This window comes from Oryctolagus cuniculus, chromosome 9, assembly GCF_051225735.1.
Source record: "Oryctolagus cuniculus isolate XC-2025 breed Fujian yellow rabbit chromosome 9, ASM5122573v1, whole genome shotgun sequence".
In the NCBI taxonomy this organism is placed as follows: Eukaryota; Metazoa; Chordata; class Mammalia; order Lagomorpha; family Leporidae; genus Oryctolagus; species Oryctolagus cuniculus.
Window position 1 is genome coordinate 35520846 of NC_142875.1, and position 24625 is coordinate 35545470.

At 41.3% G+C, this 24625-nt stretch overlaps 1 protein-coding gene across 4 annotated transcripts in view; it reads left to right on the forward strand.

Moving 5' to 3' along the window:
* The first annotated feature begins 280 nt into the window (after positions 1 to 280).
* FBXL3 (F-box and leucine rich repeat protein 3) overlaps positions 281 to 24625 on the forward strand; it is a 40094-nt gene continuing 15749 nt past the window's right edge. For 2 of the 4 annotated variants that reach the window (XM_089303559.1, XM_002712991.6), the window contains exons 1-4: positions 284 to 693; positions 6245 to 6593; positions 9319 to 9441; positions 14795 to 14966. In XM_089303559.1, coding sequence (XP_089159685.1) covers positions 6246 to 6593; positions 9319 to 9441; positions 14795 to 14966 — 643 coding nt within the window. In that variant the 5' untranslated portion in view covers positions 284 to 693; position 6245. Of the gene's footprint in view, positions 694 to 933; positions 1252 to 6244; positions 6594 to 9318; positions 9442 to 14794; positions 14967 to 24625 lie in introns of those variants that run through there. The other 2 variants (XM_008260067.5, XM_017343539.4) reach the window with 2 other exon arrangements.

The following is a 24625-nucleotide window of genomic DNA, read 5'->3' on the forward strand; positions in this document are numbered from 1 at the left end:
GCGGAGGGGTGTCGCTGCCGCCGGCGACTGTCCACCGTCCCGCGGCCCGGAGTGCCCCACGCTCCTGGGACACGCCCTCCTGCTTTTGGCTGCTCCACCTCCTTACACTTTCCAGTCTGAACCGCGTCGAGCTAACGCCAGCCTGCCCACATTGCACTCCCAAACAAGACGTCCCCTCACAGCCAGAGCCGCGGCCCCTTGGGGAACCGGGAGGCGGACGCCGCGCGGCGCGCGCTCTCGCCCAGGCGGGGCTTCCTCCGCGCCCCGCCCCCTCCGCCGCGGACACGCGCCCGCCCCCTCGGGCGGGGACGCGCCGGGGAAAGCGCGCGCCCGCGAGCCCCGGGCGCCATTTTGGACTCGGTGTCTGGGCCGAAGAGCTGGAGAGCTACGCGGCGGCTGCAGCTCGCTGAGCGGGGAGCCTCTGGCAGCGACTGGGAGTCCCGGGGCCGAGACGTAGACAGCGCGGGGCTGAGAAGGAAGGCGTCTCGTCGGGGCAGCCAGACTTGCAAAGGTGGAGCCGCGTTGGCGCCCGCCGGGGGACCAGCGCCTCGGATGCGGGCGTCGCACGGGGGGCCGCGGCCGCGGGAGCGCGAAGCAGGGGGCCCCAGGGGCCTCATGTGAGAGCCGCGGGACCAGCGGCCGCCGTCCCCGGAGCCGGGGGTGGTGTGTGGGGGAAGCCGCCCCCGACAGCAGGTAACGGCGGACGGGCGGGGCCGGGAGGGGCTGCGGAGCAGCTGTGGACGGGCCGGGGGCGCGGGGCCCCGGGCGCGCGTGGGCCGCTCCGCGGGAGTGCCGGGCGGGGCGCGGGGCGCAGCACCCAGCACCCAGTCCCTGGAGCCTGCTTGGGGGCGTTGCCCCGCGGTGCCTGCTTCAAAACATGTCAACAAGGCGTGGTGCGTGCGCGGCTGGGGCGGCAACTCCGCCCGGCGCTGTGGCTCTGGGCGGGGGCGGTGTCCGGCACCGTGCGGCCAGCGCGCTGCTCCGCTCTGGCCGGCTTGTCGGCTGCTGGTAGCCTGAGATGGCAGAAGCCACCTCCAGAGTAGGGCGCCTGGAATCGTCGGTGAGCGCCAGTCCGTGAAGGTGGTGCGGGGAGGCGGGGACGCGCTCGCCGCGTCGCCGAGTGGAAAACTTGGTCAACTTGGGTTGAGCAGCGTCGCGCCTGCTTTGGGCGCGTGCGGCCGCCTCTCGGGTTGCAGACAGGGATCGGGAAGCAGCCCAGTAAACGACTGGCCTGCAGCTCCAAGCACACAGGTGAGAGAGGTGGTGGTTTTGTTGCTAATGGTTCCGGTCGGGTGACCCAGATCTTAGAGTTCGAATCTTCCCCCAGCTTTCCCTGAAATACTTTAGAAGACTGCAGTCGGCTGCCAGTTATCTATTTATGACCACTGGGTAAATTTTAGCCACCATGCTTTCCCGGTACCATTCAGTCCTGAGAGTTAATCTCTTTGGTTTGTTTTATTCTTGTACCCCTGCCAAAGATTGCATATTAGTATTGATGTTGGTGCAGAAGATGGTGTCCGAACAGGGCCTTTAGAGCTAAATACAAATGGTCTTTTAAGGCGACTTGCATGTCCGGTGTACATAGCGGTGCAGGGAAAGACACCCAGCTGCTGTTCTCTTAACTGGTGATCCAGTTGACTGCCGCTTCCATAGTTTTCAGAACTGTCAAGTTAGCTCACCAGCTGCCTGTGCAGCTCCGCCAGGATGTAGTCGGTCCTCATTAACTTGCTTTCTGGCACTTTGTAATGATAGTAGCCTCTCGCTGAAAGCTCTGGCGGTCAAAACAGCATTATTGAGATCCCTGAAACGTTGCAGGAAATTAAACTGCCAGAGCTTTATAGAGTTGTGCTTTTGGTGCTCTAGGAAGTCGTATTGGCATTTGTTGTTCAGTGTGGTCCTGGTATTCAAATATGAGGGTGCTTGCACTTTGACTAAAAGTAGGAGATATCAACACCATTGATTAAATTATGTGTTGACTGATGGGTACTCTGAATTGGTTAACTTTCTGTTCAGTCGAGCTTCATTTGTAAACATTTAACGGACTTTTGAAAGCAGTACAGATTTTTATGTGAATAAATGAAACCACCTTGGAAAAATTGGCATTTGAAAGTTTTATTTGGTGTCCACACATTACCTTCTGTTCATAAATAAGACTATTACAGAGACCATCTTTATTGGAATTGACCTTACATTATTCTCCAGTGCTTACCGTATGTAATTATGCCATATTGCAGTAATAATAGATGATTTCCAGAATTTTTTTAGTCATTCATAAGCTAGTAAGTGCTTTAAAATGCTTTGATGATCATTTGGCCTTTTTATATCTAGATCAACAGATTACTGTACATTAGTGTTGCATACTTTTCAAAATGTCAGATTTTTCCCCTTATTTACTTGCAAAATAGGACAATAATAGACAGAGTAAGGCTTCTATTGGTAGGACCAATAAAGCATTAGCAAAAATTATTGCATGACTAAGACTGTCATTTATTTTGAAGTTTTTATTTATCTGAGAGGCAGAGAGAAAGAGTAAAGTCTCATCTGCTGATTCACTCTTTGAATGCCTTTAATGCACAGGGTTGGTCTAGGACTGGAGTCAGACCTGCGATCCAGGTCTCCCATGTGGGTGCCAGTAACCTAATTATTTGAGGCATCACCACTGTCCTCTGGGGTGTGCATTGGTGGGAAACTGGAGTCAGGAACCAGAATTGGATTTTGAACCTATGGTACTCTAATGTGGGATGTGCGTATCTTACTTGCTAGAGTGAATACCCACTTTGTGCCATTTTATTTTTTTTATATCTCCATCTACTTCAAAGTCAAATGAATAATTGTGTTTTTGAGTAGTTCTAGTTTTAGAACACATTTCTCTGGGAAACAGGTGATTAGCATCTTGTTGTACTGCTTCATTCTTTTTGAATCTCTGTCAAAATTCTGAATAGTTTTAGGTAGTCAGAAGAGAAACTATAAGCCCTAGATGGCAAACTTTGTTTCATGATCCATTTGTATATGCTAAAACTACAGTAAAACTTCAGAATAAATGAAGCATAAAAATGGGTCATAATGACTGGGTTATTTCAACCTCTAGTAGGACACTGTTGTTAGGAGAGTTTTTTTTATATGAAAGATGATACTGTATGGGCAGGTGTTGTGGCACTGTGTGTCAAGCTGCTACCTGGGATAACTGCAATTGCATATTGGAGTGCTGGTTCAAGTCCTGGCTATCCCACTTTGATCCAGCTCCTTGCTAATCTGTCTGAGAAGCAGCAGATAATGACTCAATTCCTTGAATCCATTCCACCCAAGACGTAGACCCTGTTAAGAGTTCCTAGTTCCTGGCTTCAGCCTGCCCTTGCCCTGGGTGGTGCAGCCAGCTGGCTTGTGAGCCAACAGATTCTGGATATCTTTATCTCTCTCTTCCTCTCATTCTGCTTTTCAAATGAATAAATCTTAATAACAAAAAGATTACATTGTAGAATCTACTATTGTTTTTCTAAACACACAGTGAAAAGAATGTGGAGGAGTTGTATTCCTTAAAACTACCCTTTTGCTGTCACTTCTGTTATTGTTTTCTCCCTTCCTTTCCTCCTGCTGAATGGGCAGCGTTTTTACTTCACTGTATTCATGGTTGTAAGTAGGAGTGATGACGAATACACAGTTTATTGTACATGTGTTAAGATCTCCTGGATAGATGCTCATGGCATGAAGGCCCATGGGCCTGCTGTTAACTCTCTACTCTTTAGCCCTTGATTCTCTCTCACAAGTTTTGCTAGCTACTGGATGAAGAAAGTCTTAGAGACATACTTGGTTTACAACGATGCACATGCACATCCTTTATCCCACATGGGATTTAGACATTTTTATACACTGATGTACCAAAAAAGAGGTAGGATGCAAAGCCTCCAAAAGGCTTTGACCGAAGTCTAGGTCCACACTCTACCCACTTGAACTACTCTGTAGAGTAGTGGGCTCTAAACTAAATACGAGTACCAGTGAAGGATGTGGTGTTACTTCAGTTTAGAATCTGCTGTACTTGTCTAACAAATCAAGATCCTTTTTAAAAAATACTACCACAGTGCAGTGCCTTGATGTTAAAAGAAATGTGTCAAATGTAGAAAGGAAATGCTTTGTAAAAACAAATTAACAGGAATAGTTAATAATTTAGTGAATCTACTTTTGGTTTTACCTGAGCTCTTCTCTGCCCCCACATACACACACCCACAGACCTCATTTAAAAAAAAAAGAGACTCATTCTTTGCATTCTGGTAGGTAATCTCTGTTTTACTCTTTAATACTAAACTGCTTTTCTGCAGTAGAGTTCAGTGATCATCTTTTTTTTTTTTTTTTTTTTTTTTTTTGGACAGGTAGAGTTATAGACAGTGAGACAGACAGAGAGAAAGGTCTTCCTTCCATTGGTTCATTCCCCAAGTGGGCCACGGCCGGCGCTGCGCCGATCCGAAGCCAGGAGCCTCTTCTGGGTCTCCCATGTGGGTGCAGGGGCCCAAGGACTTATGCCATCTTCCACTGCTTTCCCAGGCCATAGCAGAGAGCTGGATAGGAAGTGGAGCAGCTGGGTCTCGAACCGGCACCCATATGGGATGCCGGCACTGCAGGCGGTGGCTTTACCCACTACGCCACAGCTTCGGCCCCTCAATAATCATCTTTTAATAACCATAATATTTCATTTTTCACAAGAACACCTTATCTTATTCCCCTTTTGCAAACAAGCACAGGAAAGTTGAGTGATTTACTCAGGGCTACATAGCCAATGAAAAAGCCTCCCCCACCTGTTTTCTTTAATCATAATGCTATTCGGCCTTGAAAAGGTTATCTTTCAAGGAAACAGGTGAAATGAAGGTAATAAGAATACACAAAATAAACATGTAAGTGTCATTAAGAAATAAAGTGGGGAATCATTGCAATAGGAAGTGATGCATTAGAAGTAACTACAGGCTGGCACCATGGCTCACTGTGACATGTGGCCATGTGTCTGTGGCACCGGTACCCCGGGTTCTAGTCCCGGTTGGGGCGCTGGGTACTAGTCCCGGTTGCTCCTCTTCCAGTCCAGCTCTCTGCTATGGCCCGGGAGGGCAGTGGAGGATGGCCCAAGTGCTTGGGTCCCTGCACCCGCATGGGAGACTGGGAGGGAGCACCCGGTTCCTGGCTTCAGATCAGCGCAGCGCCGGCCATGGTGGCCATTAGAGGAGTGAACCAACGGAAGAAGACCTTTGTCTCTGTCTCTCTCTCACTGTCTATAACTCTCTCTCTGTCTCTCTCTCTTTGTCTAACTCTGCCTGTCAAAAAAAAAAAAAAAAAAAAAGAACTACAAACAAGACTAAACAATGCGTAGTAGGTATGGGTTTGTTTATTTTAAACAAAAGTTGGAAAAGTCTAGCAGTAACACATATCACAGACAAATCAATGTGGCAAGATCTGTTGCCTGCTTAATTCACAGCCTCTCTGGAGATGCCTAGGGATCCTGGCTTGCCTTGAAATCAAGAACTGAAATATAGCAGATATCCTCAGATGACTTTTAAGAAACCTTTGGAGGGGCTGACGCTGTGGCATAGCAGGTAAAACCGCCACCTGCAGTACCGGCATCCCATAAGGGTGCCTGTTTGAGAGCCGGTGCTCCACTTCCAATCCAGCTCTCTGCTATGGCCTGGGAAAGCAGTACAGGATAGCCCAGGTCCTTGGGCCCCTGCACCCGCATGAGAGACCTGGAGGAAGCAACTGGCTCCTGGCTTCAGATCGGCACAGCTCCGGCCTTTGCAGCAATCTGGAGAGTGTACCAGCGGATGGAAGACCTCTCTCTCTGCCTCTCTGTAACTGGGACTTTCAAGTAAACGAAATCAATCTTTAAAAAAAAAAAAAAAAAGAAAAAGAAACCTTTGGAAAATTCCATTTTAGGTTCCCTAATGAGTTAGTTGATTATGGTGTTTGAGATACAGATTCTTGGTGTAGTTTCAAAGCAATAATAAATTTTCCCTCCGGGTAGTACAGAATAAAGGTAACTGCTTGAAAACACCTGCCAAAAATGTAGGGAATTTGTAAAACCTTTGTTGGTTTTCATTGGTATTTTTCAGTATTTTTGTTTTGGTAATCTCCTTGAATTCCTGGTCCAGTTCTGCATATTTATGTTTGTATATGTAAACACAAACATCTCAGTGACAGAAGATTGAGTTTTGGGGGTATATTCAAAAGTTAGGTAGAATGAAAAAAAATGATTTATTTTTCTGAACAGGATGAAACGAGGAGTAAGAGAGAGTGACCATAATTCATCAGAGGAAGGTCCTGCAGAGAAATCCAAGAAACTGAGGACTACAAATGAGCATTCTCAGACTTGTGATTGGGGTAATCTCCTTCAGGACATTATTCTCCATGTGTTTAAATATTTGCCTCTTCTTGACCGGGCTCATGCTTCACAAGTTTGCCGCAGCTGGAACCAGGTATTTCACATGCCTGACTTGTGGAGATGTTTTGAATTTGAACTGAATCAGCCAGCCACATCTTATTTGAAAGCCACCCATCCAGAGCTGATCAAACAGATTATTAAAAGACACTCAAACCATCTACAGTATGTCAGCTTCAAGGTAATACTTCAACTCCTTCTTTTAGAAAATAAACCATCTTTATGTTGTGATTTTATGATCTAAACCAATACATCTCTGTTTTTAAAATATCTGCCTTTTCGGGGAAGGTACTTGAAGATTTATAATTATTATATTCTTTAGAAGCAGTCAAAAATAATTGTGATATTTGATGGAGCTAAATTATTCAGTTATAATTAGTAATAACTTCTTGAAAGAGCAAAGATGACTGCTAAATAAGCATAAATCATTGACCAAAGCTGTCAGCAACAAAATTTTGATTGACTAGAACTTGATTGCCACATCTATTAAACAGGAACTAATTTTGCTTGCTTTGATGGTTTTTTGATATGAGATCTTTAATATAAAGGAAGTAGAGAAACTTCATGTAAAAAGTTTTGATGAATATATTTTAGAAATAGAAAAAGGTACATGGAAAAATGCCAAAGAGAATTGTTTCTTTTCATTGTTGGGAAGGACAGCATTGGAAATCATGCAGTGAAGAGATAAATGAAGTAAGGTAGGTTTTTGAGATGTCCAGAATAGTTTAACAAAACAGTGGTTTTTCTGTTTGTTTATTTGTTTGGGGGATGAATAATGAAATAAGAGCATGTTCCCTGAATCCTTAACTAAACTCTAGATTTTTTGTAGCAAACAGTTGACAATTAATGGTTGAAAGGTAACAGCACAATACTCATATGTAGCAATTGGTAAGCAACTCAAGTTAAACCTGCATAAAACAATGGTCTTTAAACTAGATGTTTTCATGATAACTAAAGATTTGTCTTCCTTCCACGAATGTCATTTCCTCTTAGTTGGTGATTACCTGCTTATCTCTCTGTGTCTGCCCAAGGGGTGATGGTAATGGTTGGGTATCTTGTGATCTTCCCAGAAAAATGCACAAAGGCATTTATGCCACTAGGAATAGGATTACCAAGCATAACAACAACAAAAAAATATGCAATGGATAGTTTGAGTTTTAGGTAACTTTTAGTATAGATACATATCATGCAATGTTTGGGATGTACTTACTGTAAATTGTTATTTACCTGAAATTCAAATTTAATTGGTTGTCTTGTATGTTATCTGGCAACTATAACTTTAGGCAAGGGTTGGGCAGTGGTGGAGAAATCAAACATCCAGGAACCCCTCATTTTCCGGTCCCCAGGAAAGAAACTTGAAGAGCCTTCTCTTTGGTTTTAGTCATTCATGAGTTGTCTAAGAGTATTATAATGTAATGCTATAAAAAGAACGTAATCTGTTGCTCTGTAGATCTTAAAGACTGATCCCATACGGTAGATTGACTAGTCAGTTTTATTCTTTTATAGCCTTGTAACAATATTCACGTGGACCCAACTCAATATAACCTCCATAAAACCATTGGTGCTATAAATTGAACATGTTTATTAGGGGTTGTTTATTTTCCTGGAGAAATAGTTTCTGATTTACATACCAGAAAAGAGCCACATCACAGGATTCTTCTGGGCTCACCTGATAATATTTAAATTACCATGGACTGAAGGCCAAAGAGGCTTGTAGTCAGTTATTAGTCTGAACAGTGGTTCTCAAACTTTGTGCACAGAATCACCTGGATTGCTTGTTAAGACGAAGTCTGCTGGGTTGCCTTCAGCATTTCTGTTTTTTTTTTTTTTTTTTTTTTTTTTAAGATTTATTCATTTACTTGAAAGAGTTACACAGAGAGAGGAGAGGCAGAGAGAGAGAGAGAGAGAGAGAGAGAGTGAGTGAGTCAGAGTCTTCCATCCGATGGTTCACTCCCCAACTGGTTGCAATGGCCAGAGCTGCGCTGATCCGAAGCCAGGAGCCAGGAGCTTCCTCCAGGTCTCCCATTAAGGTGCAGGGACCCAAGGACTTGGGCCACCCTCTACTGCTTTCCCAGGCCATAGCAGAGAGCTGGATCGGAAAAGGAACAGCTGGGTCTCAAACTGGCGCCTATATGGGATGCTGGCGCTTCAGGCCAGGGTGTTAGCCTGCTGCACCACAGCGCTGGCCCCTTGAGCGTTTCTGATTGAGATGGTCTTGTTGAATGTGAGAATGCACATGTCTTAAGAAGCATCCAGGTGATGCTGATGCTCTTGGTCTAGGGACCACATTTGGAGAACCACTGATATAAAAAAAAATCTTAGAACAAGTTCTGAAATTGTAATATAAATTAGTACATTAGCTTTACAACTAAACATTTTTGGGATAAGGTATTGGACATGAATCTAGACATTAATGGTATTACTTTTAACTGGTATTACTTTTACCCTGATTTTACTATATATTTATATTTCTATTAAAAGATTAATGATGTATACTATATGGTGATGCATCTGAACAATCTGAGTAAGCAGTCATTCATTTCTGGTGCTTTGAAATGTGCACCACAGACATTTTATTTACATGTATTATTTGATCTACTACCAGATACTCATCATTTTTCAAATAGTAAAAATTTGTTCCATTAGCTTATATAGTCAGTTTAGAATAAATCAACTTAAAAGCTGTATCATTTCCACATTAAATGTATATGTTATAATGAAAGCTGTCTTGACAATTATATTTAAATTTTTCAGGGGGGGACTCAGAAAAAGCTGAAGTTGTAGGGTGATTGAAAGAGTGTTCTTTAAATTACCATGCAGTAAACTAACAACTGTATTTCTTTTGTAAAATTAAGCACAAAGAAATATAAGTATGTGCAAAAGTAAAAGTTGTTTTCTTTCCTAAGGTGGACAGCAGCAAGGAGTCTGCTGAAGCAGCCTGTGATATATTATCGCAACTTGTGAATTGTTCTTTAAAAACACTTGGACTTATTTCGACTGCTCGGCCAAGCTTTATGGATTTACCAAAGGTATCTACTGATTTTCTTTTATGAGCTGTTTACAGAGAAATCCAGTACAGACCTGCCATTTCTCGAGTTGACAAGGAGACTGTAAAGAAAAAACAATAGTACATATGATGGAAAGCCAATTACCATTTAGAATATTGAGAAATGGTATTTTTTAGAATGATTTTTAAAAATCACCTTGTACTTCTTCATTGGTAAGATTAAAGGGTAAATGAATTCACAGAGAATTCTCTAGGAAATGCTAAAAGGAAACAGGTAGTAAAACAGAAAGAAACATATTAGGAAAAAAAAAGAGACTTTATAGGTAAGTCTTTTGGGGCATTCAGAGCAGATTAGTGAAGTTAGAGTCAAAGATGCTAATATCTAGAACAGGTGCAGCCTACTTACAAAATATTTATAAAGGTTTCTTTTTTTTTTTTTTTTTAAGATTTATTTGTTTATTTGAAAGGTAGAATTATAGAGAGGCAGAGGCAGAGAGAAATCTTCCATCCGCTGGTTCACTCCACAAATGGCTGCCAGAGCTGGAACTGCGCCAATCCGAAGCCAGGAGCTTGAAGCTTCCTCTGGGTCTCCCACACAGATGTGGTAGCCCCAGCACTTGGGCCATCCTCTGTTGCTTTCCCAGACCATAGCAGAGAGCTGGATCAGAAGTGAAGTGGCCAGGTCTCAAACTGGCATCCATATGTGATACCGGCACTGCAGGTGGCAGCTTTACCTACCATGTCACAGCGCCAGCCCCTAAATGTTTATTCTTGAGTAGAGTTAGTATACTTCAGTTGATGTTTTACTTAAATAAATATTTTTGGGGGCCAGCGCTGTGGCATAGTGGGTAAAGCCACCACTTGCTGTGCCGGCATCCCATATGGGCTTCAGTTAGAGTCCTAGCTGCTCCACTTCCAATCCAGCTCTCTGCTATGGCCTGGGAAAGCAGTAAAAGATGGCCCAAGTGCTTGGGCCCCTGCACCCACATGGGAGACCAGGAAGAAGTTCGTAGCTCCTGGCTTTGGATCGGCACAACTCCAGTCGTTGCACCCAGTTGGGGAGTGAACCAGCGGATTCTTTCTTTCTCTTTCTCTCTCTCTCTCTCTGCTGTTCCGCCTGTCCTCCTATGTGTAACTCTGACTTTCAAATAAATAAATAAGTCTTTAAAAAAATAAATATTTTTGTGAAGAGGTGTTTGTATTCCTGTATGTTCTAACATGATCCTACACATACAGTTTCATGAAATATTCTCTTAAAATAGGAAAATAAGAAGGGCGCATTTTATAGAAATGCAGCTGATAAAGGGCCCTAAATTATGTGAGCTAATGTTGAGTAGGTTAATATACAATAGTAATTTGACAGTTTTTTCTGAGGACACCAAGAACTGAAATATAAATACCTTTATAAACAGCTAACAGTTTAATTTACTGAAATGATTCAAGAAGGAATATTACTAAATTGAGATATATTATAACCCAGCTAGTTGTTTTAGTGGAATATTAATGCCATATATAGAACCAGTTGATTTCAGAGTTTTTGATTGATTTTCCTGTGTGTTCACTCTCTTGGTCTCTTTGCCTCTCAAACAAAACAAAACAAAACAAAACAAAAGCTTCATTAAATCTCAGCGTTTCCCTCATGTGTTAAATTAAGTATATTGGCAAGGATATGGGCAGGAGCATCTGTTTGATTTAAGATTCTAAGTACATGTGGGGCTTGTGTTGTGGCACATCATGTTAAGCAGCTTGTGATGCGCGCATCCATATTGGGGTGCTGGTTTGAGTCCCAGCTGCTCTACTTTCCATCCAGCTCCCTTCTAATATACCTGGGAAAGCAGCAGATTATAACAAGTACTTGGACCCCTAACTTCCATGTGGGAGACCAAGATTGCTCCTGGCTTTGGGCCTACTCAGACCTGGCTGTTGGCAGCCATTTGCTGAATGAACCAGCAGATGGAAGATCTTTTCCTGTCTCTTTGTCGTCTCTCACTCTGCCTTTCAAATAAATAAGCAAATCTTAAAAAGAGGATTCTGAATTTGTAAGTTAGATCACTATGGTTCATAGACTTATGTGCCTAAAAATCATCATCTGAGGAATGCCCAAAAGCTTGGATTCCTGTCCTTATTCCAAATTTGGGATGACTCCAAACCTCCCATTCCTGCAAGTATTCCAGATGCTTCTAATTAACATGGTTCCAGAACTCTGCTCTAAGAAGCACTGAACTGTTTGGTATATATTACCTTCTAAAGGCTTTATATGGAAATGAAAAGTTCTGAATAGATTTTCTGTGTACCTACCATAATTAAAAGCAAATATACTTACACAGTGGAGTATTACTTAACCATAAAAAAATGAAATCTTGTCATGTGGCAAACTGGGTGGAACTAAAGGATGTTAGCATTAAGTGGAATAAACCAGGCACAGAACAACAAATATGACATGTGTTATCTGTCAGATGGGGAAGCTATAAAAGTTGTTCTTAAAGTAGAAGAGAGTGGAATAGTGATTACTAGACACAGGGAAGGTTATGCTGCATAATAGGTGCCAAAATACCACTAGATAGATCCTAATGCTTTACAGCACAGTAGAGTGACTCGGTTCACAATAACGTGTTCTTGAGAAGCACTAGAAGAGAGGAACTTAAAGGCTCCAAACATAAAGAAATGATAAAGAGATAGAAATACTAATTATCCTGATTTGATTACTGCACGTTGTATACATGTGTTGAAATATCACATTGTACTCCATGCATATGTACTATTATGTGCTAATGAAAATTTTTATACTCAGGAGTTAAATATATATATATATATACACACACACACACACACACACACACATATATATACACTCAACATGTGGCATACATAAAACAGATGGGTACTTTAGTGTTTATGGGAAAATGGAATTAAAAGAGTTTGGGGCTCTCTGACCTCAGAATCAGCCCTTCAGGCTTTCTGGTCTGACTGAAAAGGCTGTAAGAGCATTTCAGGCATAGAAAGCCAAGACATTGTAGCAAAAAAAATATTCTACATGAAGGATCTCTGTGAGTGAGATCGCAGCGGAAAGAAATGGTCATCAAAGAAGGATGTACTTTTGTCTAATGGAAGGAGAGAACTTCCACTTTGCTCATGGTGTTGTCTAAATACTGACAGTTTGTGGATTCAGAAGGTTTCCATAGCCTAGGCAGCTCATGTCAAGAGCCTTGGGTGGTCACTGAAGTCATATATAGGAGTGTTAATTGTTAAATTAACAACAGGAGTCACTGTGTACTAACTCCCCATGCAGGACCTTTGTCCTCAATGAGTTGTATTGTGAGAGGTAACTGTGATTCTTGTTCTGTTTTTTTGTGTGTGCGTGTGAGTGCAAATTATTGAAATCTTTACTTAGTATAGAGTTGGTGTTCTAAGTACAAAGTTAATTGAAAATGAATCTTAATGGAGAATGGGACTGGCAAGGGGAAGAGGAGGAGGAGGAGCGATGGGAGTGTGGGTATCATAGGAAGAATAACTATTCCTAAAGTTGCACATATGAAATTTGTATTCCTTAAAAAAGAAATTAATTAAAAAAAAAAAGTTTGGGGCTGTGGTAGCATAAAGGTTAAAGCCATTACCTGTGATGCTGGCATCCCATATGGGCACTGGTTCAAGTTCAGGATGCTCCTCTTCTGATCCAGCTCCCTGTTAAATGTACCTGGGAAAGCAGCAGAAAGACGGCCCAAGTGCTTAGGAGCATGTGCCCATATGGGAGACTAAGAAGAAGCTCCTGTCTCTGGACTGGCCCAGTCCAGCCATTGTGGCCATTTGGGAAGTAAACCAGTGGATGGAAGATAAGTTTCTCCCCCCACCCCCAATTCTACCTTTCAAATAAGTATTTTTTTAAAAGTTACTTTTGGTGCATAACTTCTTTTTAATAATACCTGGAAAAAAGTGTTATGTATTATGAAAAAACTATGCATAGATTTCAAAAGTTTTTTTTTTACCTCCAAAGAAACTTATACTTCTAATTCCATTGTCCACAAACTTTTTGAATTGTACTTGTATACCATATTAAAAGATAGGTTGAACATAATGTAATCTTTTTTCTTTTTATTCAGTGGTTGTCACTGTGCATATATATGGTACTAGTTTGAGAACTATTGATACATCTGGGACTGCCCTTTTTCTTGCTAAATTAGCCCCCCAAATGCTTAAATTGTGTGTGTGTGTGTGTGTGTGTGTGTGTCTGTGTTTAATTTATTGGGAAGGCAGAATTAGGGAGAGATAGAGAAAGAGAACTTAGGCCATCTTCCACTACCTTCTCAGGTGCGTTAGCAGGCAGCTGGATAGGAAGTGGAGCAGCTGGGACTGGAACTGGCACTCCTGCTCATTTACTGATGCTCATATAGGATGCTGATGTTGCAGGCAATGGCTTGACTGGTGCCACAATGCTGGCCCCTATGCTGTTGTCCTTTTATAGCTTTTGTAGAAGATTCAAATAAGGTGTTGCTGTATTTTGGAAATTCTGAAAGAACTAAAGAGAATGTGGAAGAAATGTTTTTGATCAGAACTAAGGGAATGGATAACAAAGTACTTGATGCAAACATGAGCATATTAATGAAGAAATGTGTAAAGATATAATCGTTATGAAAATATTAGAAGACACATTTAAGTAAATTGTTAATCAGAATTTCAGTAGTTAACAAGTTATTTAATCAGCATAAGCAGAAAAAGCGCATTAGTGAAAGTGACCAAGAAGATGAGTGTCTCGTTGTAGTTTCTTGATTGATGAGCCCTGATCCTTTTTCTCTGCTGACAGAATTTATAAAGCTTACATGAAGGTGAAGTTGATTATGTAGAGGAATGTACCGGAGCATGTGATGTCCTTCCTTTCCCTACTCTCCTGGTTTCTTTTCCCACTGGTTTGAGTTTTTTGTCTCTGCTCTGATTCAGAGTCACATGTTTTGCAAATGCTTTAACCCCTGTTTCCCTAGAGTGTTTCTTGTCAGATTCTGTGTCCACAGATACCTATATATAATATGTTGAATGATACTCTTGGTGTATTTGTGAACAGAGTACATTAAAACCGAATAGAAGTCTTGAAGATACTGTAGATAATCAGTATATCTGAGAAAGTTTTAAACTGGCAATTTTATTTAAGTACAATTTAGTCTTAGAGTGAAATTTTATATGAGCTTCTGCATTCCAAATGAGTCTTTCATGGCTTTTGCGTTGGTTGGTACAACACAGCAGAGTGAAGAGAAGAGTTGCTATCCCTAAAACAGTCATGAAATGCATAATTAGGGTTCAGATAAACCATATTGGTGTTAAAAGAGGAGACCTTCAATTGTCAGTTCTGAAAACTGAAACTTTTAATTTTTCTTTATGCTTTTCAGTCTCATTTTATCTCTGCACTGACGGTTGTATTTGTAAACTCCAAGTCCCTGTCCTCGCTTAAGATAGATGATACTCCTGTAGATGATCCATCCCTCAAAGTATTGGTAGCTAACAACAGTGATACGCTCAAGCTACTAAAAATGAGCAGCTGTCCTCACGTCTCTCCAGCAGGTACGTTGTATGTTTTTATCAGACAAATTTTATTAAAATACATTAATGTGTTTATCAAATTTAGTAGAACTGTGATCATTAACCTTGAAGGTGGGTTGTCAGTGTGACTGTTTCCTCTCTCTTGCATAAAAATATTTTCAGTGTCATCATACAATACTATAAATTATTTAGTGTTACTAGCCCTGATGCTGACTTTTAGCTTATTTTCTAATCATCTTATTTGGCAGTTTGTATACAGCATGTGCTGGAAAATGAATAAAATTAAATACGAGGTCTGCCTGAGGTGTTCCTCTAATTGTAATTGAGCTAACAGGGTAGGTTTTGAGTCAGAACAGCCGCATAGCTGCTTTTTTTCTTGCTCTGTAAAGGCTGAAGAGCTGTATTTAAATGGTTGTCTTGTGTTTCATAACAAATGCCTTGTCTGAGTTGAATTTAGGGGCCAAGAGTCCATCAAATAAAAGCTCTTTTCAACTTTTCTTGCATGAAATTTTCTAAGCATCACTGCAGTATTCAGATTTAAATTATGTATTTAATTCTATATGGTTTATTCAAAAATAAGTATGAACATGAATTTTGTATTACTCTCTTCTGCCTTCTTAATTCTTCCCACTGACATCCTTCCCAATCTTTAGCTCTACCGTTTGTTAAACTTATTCTTTAAGTGACAGTGTTACATCTTTGATCTCTTTACAAACACTTTCTAAATCCTTGCCATAATGAAAACCTTACCTTTTCCCCAAGGGAATGATTTTCTCTTGGATGGAAGTTACTTGCTTATTTTCCCAAGTCTCGCACAAGAAGGGGGTCTTTGTGGTAGTACTCTCTGGGTATACTGTTATATTTTCCTAGCCCTTTCTGCCACATCAAGTTGTCTTTTTTTTTTGGTCAGGCAGAGTTAGAGAGAGAGAGAGACAGAGAGAAAGGTCTTCCTTTTTCCGTTGGTTCACCCCCAAGTGGCTGCTATGGCCGGCGCGCTGTGCAGATCCAAAGCCAGGAGCCAGGTGTCTCCTCCTGGTCTCCCATGCGGATGCAGGGCCCAAGCACTTGGGCCATCCTCCACTGCACTCCTGGGTCACAGCAGAGAGCTGGACAGGAAGAGGAGCAACTGGGACAGAATCCGGCGCCCCAACCGGGACTAGAACCCGGGGTGCCAGCGCCACAGGCGGAGGATTAGACTAGTGAGCCTCGGCACTGGCCCTCTGCCACATCAAGTTATATTGATGAGGATATTAATAAAAAAGTAGAACTTGGGAAAAAAAGGTTTTGGCAGTTGCTTCCCATGTAACCTTGTTTACAATTTACTGTGTACTGTATAGATCTGCTTATGAGAGTAAAGTCCAAACCTCAGAGCTTCATACTGTACAAGGTCATTTGTACTTTGACCTCCACCCATCTCTTTAATCTTGTTTGCTAAACTCACCTGCAGCTTTTACTTGATCCAAATGAAACTACAGTTCTTTGTACCTTTGTGTGTGGTTAATTCATTTTTACTGTTGAACACTTAAAATTTTCTAAGCCTCCTTAGCTGACTGAAGTCCAGCTTTTAATTTCAGCCTAGGTATTAGTTGTTTTACTGTCCCTCCTCCATTCTGGTTTAGATCCCTCACTTGCATATTTCCATAGTACTCAGAACATAATGGATAGCATTTGCCACACTGTATCAGAGCCTTAGTGCCTCTGGTGTCTGTGTGAAACTGTGAGCTCAGTATTCTATTAAATATGCATATCAGTTCTAATAGTGTAGTATAAGCTACTCCCATCTAATGGCTTTCAGAGTAGTTGTTCAGGAAGGAAGGCAAAAGAGTGGCTATTTGTAATACTTTTTAGTTGAAGAATATAGCCCTGTGAGATTTTATTTAAAAAAATAATATGTGCTTGCTTCAGCAGCACATATACTAAAATTTAACATGTTACATATTTTCCTTCTATCTGTTTTGCATATTTGTACAATTTCTCTAAGTTGAAAGTAGGTGCTATTATCTACTCCAGTGAACATTTTATTAAACCTTTCTCCCATTTCATATAGTCATTATGTTGTCTGAATTGTATTTGACACTTAATGACTATTGCTTTTTTTTTTTCACAGATGTCATAACGGTTTTATTTGTGAAAGCCAGAAATTAACAACTTGAATGCCCATAAATAAGAATGGATAGACAAATTGTAGTATAGTTACACAATACAATATTACTGTGCAATAAAAAAGAATGAACTGTTGATTCACAGTACAGATAGGTGAATTGCAAAATAATTACTGTGAAAGTAGCCAAAAAATACAACTGTACAATCCCATTATATAGTACTTTTTTTTTTAAGATTTATTTATTTATTTGAAATAAATAAAGAGGCAGAGAGAGAGATTGATCTTCCATCCATTGGTTCACTCCCCAAATGGCTGTAACAGAGCTGAGCCGACCTGAAACCAGGAGCTAGGAGCTTCTTCCAGCTCTCCCACATGGGTGCAGGGGCTCAGGCACCTGGGCCATCTTCCACTGCTTTCCCAGGCCATAAGCCAAGAGCTGGATTAGAAGTGAAGCAGCCAGGTCTCTAAGTGGCACCCATATGTGATGCTGGTACTGCAGGCAGCGGCTTTATCTGCCGCACCAGAGTGCCGACCCCTACTTATATAACATTCTTTAAAAAATGCAGAATAACATCTGGTGACAGAAAGGAGATTGGTGGTTGCTTAGGGATGAGGAGGGAGTTGGCAGGAGGAAAGATGTACCAAGGAGTATACAAAAACTTTTGTGCATAATGAACGTATTCTTTGACTAAGATGATAGTTTTAAAAGTATACAAATATTTCTATGTACAGTATCAAAAATCTCTCAGTAAGCAAATAAACAAACAAAAAAAGGCAAAAGTCCCCAAAATGAGTGGCAGGAAAGGACAAATGCCATATAAGAGCATGATTTTTTACTCTTGCTTCTAGACTCCAGTGAAGAAGATTCATGTACTGAGCTTCTCCTATAATATTGACTGTTATGGGTGAAATTCTTGATGTGGTTTTTTAATTTTATTATACTGGATTGTATTTTTTACTATGCTATACAATAACATATTTCAAAAAGTAAACTACAGGGGTGAGTGATGTGACACAGTGGGTTAAGAACCTGTTTGGGATGCCTACATCCCAAACTGGAATGCCTGCATTCAAGTCCTGGCTCCTCCCAGCTTCCTGTTAATGTATACTCTACAGAGGCAGCATGTGATGGCCCAAGTAATTCTGTCCCTGCCACCCATGTGGGGAGACCAAGATGGAGCTTCAGGCTTCAGCCTGAACTAGCCCTGGGTGCTGTGAGCATTTGGGGAATATAGTGTAGATAGAAGATCTCTTTCTATCCTTGTCATTTCGCCTATCAAATAAATAAAATAAATCCCCCCAAACCTGAAATTATATAAATAATATACACTAAAATGTCTTGTTTCTACTATATTCCCTCTAAAGGTAATTTTACTAGTTTCTTACATCTTTCCTGTGTTTATGTAATACAAATATAAACAACAAAAGTTATTTTCTCTCCTGATATAAAAGAAATCATTCTAAACAGCGTTTTACATATTTTTTTGCTTAGCGAGGTTTGGCAATACTGCCATATTAGAACAGCTTTTCTAAAGTTGTAGAGAATCTCCCGGAGTAGACTTATTATTTAACTAATCTCTCTACATGGGTTGTTTTGTTGTTTTCAATCTTTTATTACAAACCATACCATAATTAATAATCTTATTTCAGTCATTTGCACGTATACCCATAGGAACATTTGTTCAGAAGTGGTTCAGAAGTGCTGGGTTAAAGAACAAATGTATTTGTAATTTTGATAAAGATTACCAAATTACCCTCCATAGAAGTTGTACCATTGTTCACTCCACCAGTGTGAGAAGGCTCAATCCTCACAGTGTCGCCAGGAATGTGTTGTCCACCATCTGAAGTATTGTCTGTACATAGGAAAGAATATCTCAATGTACTTTCAACTGGCATTTTTCTCATCATGAATGATGGTGTCCATCTTTTAACATGTTAAAATACATGTATGTCTTTGTCTGCGTATGATTTACTCATATCTTTTGCCCATATTTTTTAGAATGTTAGTCTTTTCCTGATTTCTAGGTGCCTCTATATAGTAGAGGAATTCACCCTTTGTCTTTATAACAGTTTGCCGCTGGTTTGTCATTTCTCTTTTGAAATTTTTATAGGTATATTTTTTCCTCTCTTCTTGGATCACTCTTTTAGGAGCTACTGCCTGTCTTTAGCTGTAGGTCCTGGCCATTTCTGATGTGGTAGATCGCAAATTTCTCTTGTATCTTCAGACTGCATTTTGTCACCAAGGTAATGATGTCACTCAGTTGATTTTGTTTCACTGTCCAGAGTGCCAGAAGCACATTCTGCTCCACAGCGTCACTAATGTAGTAACTGAAGGTGTGGGCCAGTTTGTCCATGTCATGGTCCGACTTGCAGGTCAGGCTCCACCTGTCCATTAAAGCTGTAAACCCTTTCATGTGGACGCCTAGGAGGACACCCTGCACAGTGGCGAGCTCTGGTTTCTATCTCTGCAGCTTCCTGAAGATCAGCAGATCCGGAAGCAGCACCGCCATCCCTGGGCCATAGAGGGTGCGCCACCTCCCACTGGCCGTTCACCAGAGACTATTGCTTCTTTGTTACACTCCTGACATTTCTTCCTTCCTCTCTGCCCTCCTGTTCTCTTTGCTGGTTTCTCTTTTTATCCCTTAAATTTTTGGTGTTTGTGTTCTATATGACTTAGACTTTTTAGCCCTCTGGATAGTGTCATCTTCTGTGGCTTCAGGTGTGTTATGTATATTAATACTTCCTGTTTTGTGTGTCTCTGGAACTTCAGAGCTGTGTGTTAAATTTTCAGTAGCCCGTGCTCTAGAATGTCTCACTGGTTCTTGGGACTAAAGAACTTTCCCTTTTTTTCAGATCTCTTGCTCTTCCTCTTTTGCTCTCTGTGAGTGGCACCATTGATCCAGTTGTCAGGAATTTCACAGACTTCCTTGTTTCTTCCTACTTACCTTGCCTACATCCTCAGTCACCAAGGTCTTGCAACTCCATCACTAAAATAGACCTTCAGTCTCTACATTTCTCCATCTCTGCTCGACAACTACTCTAGTCTAGATCACCAGTATATTTGTATGGTACTCTCTTAACAGATTCCCTAATTTGCAATGCTGTTCTTCTGTAATCTAATTTCTGTATTACAACCGGAGTAATCCTTCTAAAGTGTAAATTTGGTTTTTCCTTCCATTTTCCTTCAAAATTTATCACTGTGCTTTAAATAAAATCCATACTCTTTACCTGGTCTTACAAAGTTGGTATGTTCTGGCCCTTGTCTGTTTATTGGGCTTCATCCTTTGATTTTCTGTTACTTTCATACTGTGTTTGGAGCTCCGTTGGTTCTTGGAATGCTTGTGTTTTCTTCACGTTTGAGTGTTTATGAGAAAACATGCTATTCTTACCTTCTTTTCTCTGTTGCTTGGTCTTGTGGTTTTTTGGTTCTCATTGTGTATGTTCTGGGGAATTAACTGAACAAATGAACATTCAGTTATTTACTATTCTTCCTCACTGATAAGCTAACATTTGTATTATAGTTCTTTTAAGATTGTATACTTGTTTATACTTTTTACTATGATTTTTTTTAAAAGATTTATTTATTTATTTGAAAGAGTTCCAGAGAGAGAGAAGGAGAGGCAAAGAGAAACAGAGGTCCTCCAGTTGCTGGTTCACTCCCCAATTGGCCGCAATGCCTGGAGCTGCGCCGATCAGAAGCCAGGAGCTTCCTCCAGGTCTCCCACGTGGGTCAGGGGCCCAAGGCCTTGGGCCATCCTCTACTGCTTTCCCAGGCCATAGCAGAGAGCTGTATTGGAACTGGAGCAGCCAGGATGTGAACTGGTGCCCATATGGGACACCGGCACTACAGGCAGCGGCCTTAGCCTGCCTACGACTTTTTACGCCTGCCCCTTTACTATGATTTAAAAAAATGAACTGTTTTTGCATGTGGTAGTTTTCCATAGCAGCTGGACCATTCATTGCCATTATTAGTGCATGAAGACTCCAGCTTTTCTACATCCTAACACTTGATATTTGTGCTTTTGATTATAGCTATCCTTCTGTCTGTCAACTAGTCTGTCACTGTGGTTATGATTTGCATTTTCTTGATGACAATGATGTTGAGTATTTTTTATGTGCTTTTTGGCGATTTTAATACCTTTTTAAATTTTTTTTTTAATTTTTATTTTATTTAAGAGTTAAAGTTACAGACAGTGAGAGGGAGAGAGAGAAAGGTCTTCCTTCTGTTGGTTCACTCCCCAAATGACTGCAATGGCTGGAGCTGTGCCTATCTGAAGCCTGCAGCCAGCTGCTTCTTCCTTGTCTCCCACGTGGATGCGGGCCCAAGAACTTGGGCCATCTTGTGCTGCTTTTCCAGGCAATAGCAGAGAGCTGGGCTGGAAGAGGGGCAGCCGGGACTAGAACCGGTGCCCATATGGAATGCTGGCGCCGCGCAGAGGATTAACCTACTGCGCCATGGTGCCGGCCCCCATTTTTATGCCTTTTTTGGAGAAATATGTATTCGGATCCTTTGCCTATTTTTAATTGGGTTGTCTTTTTAATCACTTATTTCTAATAGTATACCACTTTTATTTTTGTAACTATGTTAAGTAAACACTTGTAACTCCTTACTAGTTTTCTAGTGATACATAACTAACAACCACAAATGTAGCAGCTTATTTATTTATTTTTTTATTTCCAGAAGTTCCATTTTGAGCATTTGAGTTCCATTTGTTTTTTTTTTTTTTTTTTTTTTTTTACAGGCAGAGTGGACAGTGAGAGAGAAAGACAGAGAGAAAGGTCTTCCTTTGCTGTTGGTTCACCCTCCAATTGCCGCCGCGGCCGGCGCACCGCGCTGATCCGATGGCAGGAGCCAGGTACTTCTCCTGGTCTCCCATGGGGTGCAGGGCCCAAGGACTTGGGCCATCCTCCACTGTACTCCCTGGCCACAGCAGAGAGCTGGCCTGGAAGAGGGGCAACCGGGACAGAATCCGGCGCCCCGACCGGGACTAGAACCCGGTGTGCCGGTGCCGCAAGGCGGAGGATTAGCCTAGTGAGCCGCGGCGCCGGCTTTGTTTTTTTTTTACCTTTTATTTAATCAATATAAATTTTGAAAGTACAACTTTTGGATTATAGCAGTTTTTTCTCCCTATAACCACCCTCCCACCAACAAACCATCCCATCTCCTACTACTACCATCCCATTCTTCATCAAGATTCATTTTCAATTATCTTTATATACAGGCGATCAATTTAGTATACACTAAGTAAAGATTTCAACAGTTTGCACCCGTGCAGACACACAAAGTATAAAGTACTGTTTGAAGACTAGTTTTACCTTTAATTCACATGGTACAACACATTAAGGACAGAGATCCTACATGGGGAGCAAGTGCACAGTGACCCCTGTTGTTGTTTTAACAATTGACACTCTTATTTATGATGTCAGTAATCACCCGAGGTTCTTGTCATGAGCTGCCAAGGCTGTGGAAGCCTCTTGATCTCATTAGATCTTATTTAGACAAGGCCATAATCAAAGTAGAAGTTCTCTCCTCCCTTCAGAGAAAGGTAGCTCCTTCTTTGATGGCCCGTTCTTTCCACTGGGATCTCACTCACAGAGATCTTTCATTTAGATTTTTTTTTTTTTTTTTTGCTATAGTGTCTTGACTTTCCATGCCTGATAAACTCTCATGGGCTTTTTAGCCGGATCTGAACACCTTAGGGGCTGATTCTGAGGCCAGAGTGCTGTTTAGGGTAGCTGCCCTTCTATGAGTCTGCAGTGTATCCCACTTCCCATGTTGGATTGTTCTCTGCTTTTTTAATTCTATCAGTTATTATTAGTCTTGTTTATGTGATCCCTTTGACACTTAATCCTATCTTTATGATCAATTATGAACTTAAACTGATCACTTTAGTAAGATGGCATTGGTACATGCCACCTTAATGGGATTTGGAATCCCAAAGCACGTTTCTAGCTCTACCATTAGTGGTAAGTCCGATTGAGTGCACAACACCTATTTATTCCTTCACAGTTCTCTAGGTCAGAAGTGTAGGCATGACTCAGCTGCCTTCTTTGCTTAGAGTCTTACAAGGCTGAAATCAAGTGGCAAGGAGGCTAGACTCTTAATTTGGAGGCACAAAGAAAGATTCGAGCTCCTACACTCATTCAAGTCGTTGGTTGAATTCATTTCTTTGCAGTTATAGGTTGGCATTTCATTTCCTTATTGCTGTCAGCAACAGGCTGTGTGTGGGAGCCTTTGTCTCAGACTTGCTCGCAATTTTTTTTCTTGGCCCTCTCCATCTTAAAGCCATGAGTAACATGTTGAATCTCCTTTGCACTTGTAGCTTCTCTCAGTCTCCATCTTTTGCAACCAGCCAGAAAATTTTTTTTATCTTTTTAAAAGATTTATTTATTTCAAAGGCAGAGCTACTGGGGGCAGGGTGAGAGTGAGTGAGTGAGATCTGCTGGTTCACTCCTGAAGTGACCACAACATCCATATGTGGACAAGCCAAAACTGGAGCTAGGAACTCCATCCTGTCTCCCACATGAGTGACAAGGGTCTAAGTATTTGGCTGTCTTCCACTGCTTTTCCAGGTGCATTAGTGGCAAGTAGGAATGGAAGTAGAGCAGTCAGGACTCCAGCCAGCACTCTGATATGGGATGCCAGCATCGCAAGCTGTGGCTTAAGCTACTGTGTCACAGTGGCAGCAGAAAACTGCTTTTAAAGGGGTTCATGTGTTTAGTTCAGGTAATCTATGGGGCCAACTGTACTATACAGCATAATATAATCGTGGACATGGCATCTTACTGTATTCACAGATGACAGGTGTTAGCGCATGGGATCTTGGGAGCCATTTGTAGAATTATGCTTCCACTGCGCCTTTAGTAGTTAATAAATGGCATCTCAGAGTTTCTTTCATTTGCATCTTTGGTTACCGTTTCCCATGTGTTGTCTCTCTATATCAAGCTTTTTGAGACTGCAAAAGGATAATGATGTGCTCCTGTTACCTTGTAGGATGATCAGGGTGTATTTCAGAGTATATACATGCCTCGTGGAGGACAGAAACTTGGCAGTAAATAGTAAAGCACTGTTGTCCATTACTTCCTCTTCTGGTGACTCTCATTGTGGTGATTGAATTTTTCTTTTCTCTGATTCTGTAGTATCTTTTCCCATTGCTGTACATTTTGACCTTTGACAGCTTTTGTCTTATCCCTTTTTAACCAGTAGTTAAATGCATGAATGTAACAGTCATTTAGCTGGTGTTTGTAGTCCAACTTTGCTTTTTTTTTTTAGCTGGCTGCCTCAACTTCTAAATTAGAAATAACTGGTTTTCTAAAACTTTTTTCAGGATTTGAGGGAAAACAGCTAGTACCTGGTATATTAGACTTGTACAGTAAACAGTAGATGAAAATACTGTGTATGTTTTATTTTCCTTGTTTCTAAACATAAAAAGGAATGTATTGAGTAGGTTATTAGCTAGTAGAGAATGCCTCTTGGGGTAGAATTCTATTTTTTTAAAAAAGATTTTATTTATTTGTTTGAAAGAGTTACACACAGAAGGAGAGGCAGAGAGAGAGAAAGTCCTTCATCCACTGA